The sequence below is a fragment of the Quercus robur genome, chromosome 8 (genome assembly GCF_932294415.1).
Source record: "Quercus robur chromosome 8, dhQueRobu3.1, whole genome shotgun sequence".
NCBI lineage: Eukaryota > Viridiplantae > Streptophyta > Magnoliopsida > Fagales > Fagaceae > Quercus > Quercus robur.
Window position 1 is genome coordinate 50,747,890 of NC_065541.1, and position 7,319 is coordinate 50,755,208.

General features: G+C 35.1%; 1 protein-coding gene across 1 annotated transcript; it reads left to right on the forward strand.

The window, feature by feature from the left end:
- Positions 1–4,127: 4,127 nt before the first annotated feature.
- On the forward strand, positions 4,128–5,468 carry LOC126696884 (uncharacterized). The gene has a single exon (XM_050393621.1). It carries the CDS (start codon positions 4,393–4,395, stop codon positions 5,344–5,346), a length of 954 nt encoding a protein of 317 aa, XP_050249578.1. The 5' UTR covers positions 4,128–4,392; the 3' UTR covers positions 5,347–5,468.
- Positions 5,469–7,319: the final 1,851 nt, after the last annotated feature.

Consider the following 7,319-nt stretch of genomic DNA (forward strand, 5'->3'; position numbering starts at 1 on the left):
TTTCTAATTTTCTATTGATTTAAGCTTTAGCTAAAAATAAATAAATAATTCAATAGTGTAATGCTATTGTTTTAATTGATGAATGTTGTGAAATTATTGTGGTATTTTGTTGTGTTTATTACTCTTTTAAATAACATAGCTTCTCTTTCTATATTGCATTTTGCTTCTCTTTTTGGATTTTTCTTTTTCCAGTTTTTAATCTAATGGTAACCTCCATGTCTTTGGAGTGTCTATATTGTTCCATTTTTTTCATGTTCCAAAATTACGTAAGATTTTGGATTAAAGTGATAGTTCGATACTAGTCAATCTTTCAATCCTAGTCACTTGTGACAATGCTAGTCATCTCTTTCTTTTATATTCAAACTGAATTGGAGAGGTAAGCTAAAGTCTATATATATTGGGATAAGATTCAAAACTTATTTTCGTATCATTCTTTATATAGTTTTTGAAAGATTCACGTTTTAGATGGGTCATCCTAAGTAGACTTTTAAGCAATATTAACTATGACAATTTAGTTAGAGGACCCTAAATTTAGCCATACTAATTTTCTATGGCTTTTAAGTTTTAGCTTAAAAAAAAAATTACATTACATTTACCATACATATTTCAATACAAAAATATTATCGTTTTAATTGAAGTATTGTGAACTTGTTATGGCATTTTGTTGTATTCATTACTTATTTCAATAACTTAACCTTTTTTCCACATAGCCATTTCCTTCTCTTTTCGCCTTTTTTTCTCGGGTGTTTCATTTATATTGTAATCTCCGTGTCTTTGGAGTGTCTATATTGTTCCATATTTTCTCATGCTCCAAATTTAATTAGAACTTAGGATTAAAGTGATAGTTCAATACTAATCATATTTTTTGCGGTGGAGAAAAAAACACACACACACATAGCATTTCTTTTCTTTTTTTTTTAATTAATAAAGGCACAGAAAGCAAAGAACAGATTACAGGTGTCACGCGGAAATGGGAATGACCAATATATTGATTATTGGTAGCAGGAATAATATGATAATATATCTCATCTCATCCACTCATCATCCCTATAATGTAAATGAAAAATTCTGGAGTCACAAATTAGTGCATAGTTTTATGTACAACTCGCCCATATAGCGAGTTATAATTGGTAGAGGAGTGACCCACCATCACCTCTTTATTAATCACAACTCACCATATAAGTGTGTTGTATAGAAAATTGTGCACTAATTTGTGACACCAAAACTTCTCATTGTAAAATAGTTTCATAAAAATAAAATAATAATTTGTATTTGTAAAGTAGTCATGTTGAAAAACCGTGTGTCGGTGCCTGTCTGTCTTTGGTGGCCCAAATCTTCAGATTTTTGGTGACACGGTCCACCCCCATTAATGGGGTGTACTGTTGTAGATACTTCTATGACTCTAGTTTAGGATTGAATGGAACCTATATATACGGCACATTACTTGCCTCCCAAGCCTTAAATTATGCCGTGCATTCATTCACAAGACATCACCTACCTATATATAATTATAAGGACAACTTTTTTTTTTTTTTTTTAATACAAGAGAGAATTCTATTTTAACATAATCTAAGTATATATGTGTGTGAGTTTCCTTCTTAAAGACTTGAACTCCGACCCTTACCACCCATACTCCACAAGTATTTATACTTGTGGAGTGACCATCGCACCAAGGATGTACGATGGTATTATAAGGACAACTTAGATACAGTATCTTAGGTTTTCTATTTAAAATTTTGACATCTGACCAATTTAACATCCCAAACAAATAGCGATAAAACTAAAAATTCTTTCTTTTTTTTTTTCTTTTTTCCTGTACTGTGAGAACCCACGACTTCAAATCTCCAGTTGCCTCATTTTCTACACGACTTCAAATCTCCAGTTGCCTCATTTTCTACTGGTTTCAAACCAAAAAAGGACCCTTCTCCCCCATTTTCTCAGTAACCAAACAGGAAAGGTCAAAAAATAATAGCTAGATCTACTGGGTTTCAAACCAAAAAAAGGGACCCTTTTCAGTTATACTCGAAACTTCCACACTTAACATCAACAAAGTCATTGTCACAGCCTCTTTCATTATTTTGTCCACAGAGAGAGAGAGAGAATCATAGATCAGAAAAGAAGGAAACAAATACACATACATACACACACACACACACACACCAAGAGAGAGAGAGAGAGAGAGAGAGAGAGAATCATAGATCAGAAAAGAAGAAAGGAAACAGATACACATACACACACACACCGAGAGAGAGAGGTATGAGATATTCTTTTCTTTTCTTTTCTTTTTTTCTTTTTTGGGTTTTGGGCTTGGAAGAGAAGGGTCATGAGTGGTTTGGAAGAGAAAGGTTTTGGGTTTGGAAGAGAAGCCATTTGCAAGTACAGGAAAAATAAGGAAGAAGGAAATATGGGTTTTGGGTTTGGAAGAGAAGAGTCATGGGTGGTTTGGAAGAGAAAGGATTTGGGTTTGGAAGAGAAGCTGTTTGTAGGTACAGGAAAAAGAAGGAAGAAGGAAATTAAAAAAAATAAGATATTTTAGTTTTAATGCCGTTTACTTGGTTTGTTAAATTGAACATGTGTTAAAATTTTAAGTAGAGAACTTAAGGTACTGTACCTAAGTTTTGCCCTAATTATAAATAGACTTGATAAAATTGGGCTAGGATTTGTTAACTTGCCCAAATATGAGAAGACTAGAAGGAAATAATTAAGTTCTTACCATAACAATTTTTTGTTACAATTTTGATTTGATATAATGAATGATGAGGAAAAAAAAAAGTGTACAATTAGATTGTGTTTGGTACAACGGAAATTGATTTTTGGAATATATTTTCCTCTTTTACGAGTATTTAGGGAAACGGAAAATGTTAGTTAACTGAAAATTATTTTCGAGTTGACTATAAAATAAAGATACTTATAAGGAATTTGGTTTACGCTTTCATTTTTGGTAAACCGTTTTCCTCATCGCCCAAAACTTATTAGCCAAACCTCTACCCCCTACCCCTACTATCTGCCACCCAACCACCACCACCCCACTAACATCCTCAGGCTCTAGTGGCCTACCACCACCGCTAGTCCCTAATCACAATTTTTTAATATCAAATTTTTTTTATTTATTATATACGTGCTTAGAGAATGAGAAAATGTAAGAAAGCAATAGAAAATATATTTTCTATACCATTTTCAGAAACACAACCAAACACTAAAAATATTTTCAATCAAACTCTTAAAAATAATTTATTTTCCAAAAAATATTTTCACCTAAAAATATTTTATGCTTACAAAATATTTTGCATCCAACCCAATACAACCTTAACCACGTTAAGAGTAGTGACACAAAAGTCGTGTCTATAAAGGATAACTTTCGTGGAAGAATATAGGGGTAAAATGTTTTTGAACTTATCAAAAACAGGTCAAGCTGCATTGAATAGACTTAAAGTGACACGGCACACGGGTTATCCGGATTTTTAAGGGAGAAGATTCCTTTTTTTGGTCTGTGTTTGTTTCAACAAATGAGTCTCTGATGGGCACAAACTCTTATCTAACTTTTCAATCTGTCTTTAGGTAATCTAACTCTCACTGGTTCAGCTACAAGGGCATTTTCTTTTCAAATCATGGACTAAGGCACCAATGGGAAGTAGTCTTATATGTTTTTTTGGTCATACCCAAAGCAGTCTAAAAATACGATCTTTGGAGAAGAAGCCTCTCACTACCCAGCATGAGTCCAAACCTGTAAAAGTCGGTAGATACCGGACTTATTTAACTCATTTTCCTGTACAACAAGGCTCTTTTGTGAGACTTTCTGCCTCTGCATTGTCAGCATCAAAACCATACAAACTAATCTCAGTAATACATGATACATCAGTTTGCTAATCCATCATCAACTAGAACCAGTTGCAATCACCTACCAAACAGCATCGCTTTGAAATCAAGTCGCCTCAACCTCCATGCCCTGACTCATTTGTATTGCACCTACCCACCTGGATATTGCTTAATAATAACAATTCAATATGCTTCTTATTATTCCATTGCAAAAAATGCAATTATACATGTCTTTAAAGCATATAATAAATAAAATCAAACAAGCAAATTTAAATGCGTAGGAGAAGACATATTGACGTATCAATTGAAGACCATCACACCACCAATCACAAAACAAAACTTCAAAATAACTGATTTTTCCCTCCCAAAAAGGAAAAACATCATTATATTTTGGACAAGAAAATAATAGTGTAATCAGTTCAGCTCTCTTTGTCCAATTCACCTTCAAATGAAACATCTCAACTAACAAAAGCCATTGTTTTCTATTTGTTAGATTAAATAACAAATATCATCATAGACTCCTTAAAAACATACCAATGAAAGGTCCCGAAAGAAGAAATCATTAGCCAACACAAAATGAATAGCCAACTCCTGCATCCAGAATATTCAGCATTCCAACTTGAACGGGCCACGGAAGATGTCCGCGTAACATTCTTCAAATGTGTCAGATGGCAGCTAGAAGAAACATTGGACGCAATTGACTGCCCTTATCACTATTTCTGTGATAGCACTTATCCTGGCAATTATCCACCTGCTGTGGACATTCTGGTATTTCTGTTTACTGCAGCTTCATACTTGACAACCCTCATCTTTATGGTGACAGATATATCAAGAAGAGGGCAAACCTGCCTTAATCGTTCAAAGAGGTACTTATTACCATCTGGTCCAATTTCTCTCCCAGTAATCCTCTTGACACTGGCAAAAGGCCACCGAATCAACACTATATTTCCTCTCTCGAGCATTGGTCCTGCAATCCTCCTACTGGTTCATGTTTCTGCCCTGACCTTTGATCACGAGGCTAATAGAGACATCAAATATGCTTTTTTTGAGGCATCAACAATTTCTGGAATTTTACATGCAAGCCTGTATCTGGATGCTATTATCTTACCTTATTATACAGGTTTTGATGCTCTAGTGTTGTCAAACTTTTCAGGTGAGTGTGCATCTTGCGTATGCAGGAAAGAGGTTTTGATTGTGGGAGGGATCTTAGTGTCATACAAGGGGTGGTCAATAACCACATTTTCAGTTGTGGGTGCTCTCTGCTTAAGGATTATCTGCAGATTGTCTGGAGAGAAAACAGGAGCTACCGCACTAATTAGGCCATGGCTGGAAAGCGTAGCTTGGATCTTGATATCAATGGACTGTGTTTATCTAGCAACAAACTCCCCACCAGGAAGTACAATGTTGAGAGTTGCTGCTTTTGGAGGTGTATTTGTTTTGATTTGTCTTCATGTACTCAAAAGTGCATGCACTCTGATAACAAAGTGGCATTGTGCAGAAAAAATTAGTCAAATATCATATGGAGGATAGAAAAGTATAATGATCAGAAGATACATAAATTTACAAGAATGAGAGGAAACAACAATGTAAATGTGTAAATAGTCTGTTTCTCCCCCTTTTTCTGATCAATGAAATACACAATTTGCCAAAATGATCATAAGAATGTATCCTACATCAGAACATATAAAACCTATAAATCAAAATGTTCCAGCATATTAAGGGAGATGATTGGGATAACTTCCAAAATCATCAAAGTACCAAACCTATTCACCAAAAAATGCTTCTAACCCACAACAAGGGAACTTGAAAGCAGTACCCCAATGCAAGTCACAAGAAAAACCTCCTTCGGCTCGTGTCTATTACCGACTAAAATTCAAATGGGAGAACAAAGCAAATAAAGTGTGAAAGAGATAAAGGGTATTTTTTTTAACAAAAAGCAAGACAAATAATCAGATCTAGATAGTAGCAGCCTGAATTGGTTGGTAGGTTGACTACATTTTGAACCCACTCATATTCCATGCCTTCAGTATCATAAGTTCCAAGCTGCAGACTGATCAGCCTTCAGTTTGAAACAAGGGCCACATTCTTGCATGTTTACATACATAACTCATTATAGGAATTAGTTATTGGAATGATTTGATGAAATTCCATAGTAATCTGATACAAAGGGGCCATAGCAGTGTTACCACAGTTTTAATTTTATTTTGGCAAACTATGTTGTGCAATCATGTGATCTAAACCAGTATAAATCTGTGTTGACTTGAACATTTCAAACTCTGAAGCTACCCCATGATCACTTTATGGCTCACACACATACTTTCTTAATAAGCAATAACGGAATAACATATCGGAACAGTCCAAGCATCATATGATTATGTTATAGATTCATTAATTCTTTTTTAAAAGTACACTAGAACAGTACAAAATGCCTGCAAATAGTTTTATTCAAACGAAATATTCAATATTTACATCTCATAAGTCTCATGATCTAGTAAAAATAAAAGACAGAGAGAAACACATGACATGATTATCATAATCAGACAGTGAAGGTCTCATCTGGGTCTTCAAAGTTGGGGTCCTTGACATCAAGAACTCCTGCAGATTCGAACCCAATCTCAGGCTGAGAGTAGCCATCACCAACCCAGGTGAACTTGCCTCCGTGACCCCTCTTCTTCGGCGATCCATTCATGCCCGTCCCTGATTTCCGATCTTTTCTCTCCTCTGATTTTCCACTGGGCTTGTAACTCTTCCCTGTCTTCTTCATTTTCTCTCTCTCTCGCTCACTCACTCACTCGGTGTCTGACGGTGATGGGATTGGACTGGATGGCTGGATCGGTGGTTTCGTTGGTTTTATATAGGGAGCTGTTGAGAGATTCGTTTTCCTGTGATTACGGGGAGCGTGTAGAATGTGATTGGAAGATTGGCAAGTGGATAAGAACGCCCATGTCTAAAATCTTATTTTAGATGGACAGCACATAGTATCCGGTGTGCGAGGCAGGTGAATCGTCTATGGTCTTGAATTATTATTTATAAAATTACGTTGGGACACATCTTTTGGTATAAATTTGTACCATAATTTAACACATAGTGAATTGTAATCTGTAAGAGTGTGTCTCTATATGACCCACTGATATATTCTTACTAATTATAACTTATCATGTGGCGAATTATAGTACAAAATTATACCAAAAATTATATCCCTAGCATAATTCTTATTTATAACATATCCTTGACGTGACCAAGGTCAGTGGTTACTAACATACTAACAAGAATCAGTTCACCTAGAGTGGGCGGCAAGGTTAGATTCAAGTCTTAGCTAAGAAGTTTCACATATATATTTAATAGGGCTGTATACGAGCTAAACCTTGCTAAGTAGTGCATGTTTAAATTTGGCTCGAGCTTAAGACAAGTTTAAAAATAATGTTTGAACTCGAGCTTGTGAAAATGCCAAAAAGTTTGAGCTCGGCTTGGCTTGACTTGATTAATTAGTCAAGCCAAGCTCA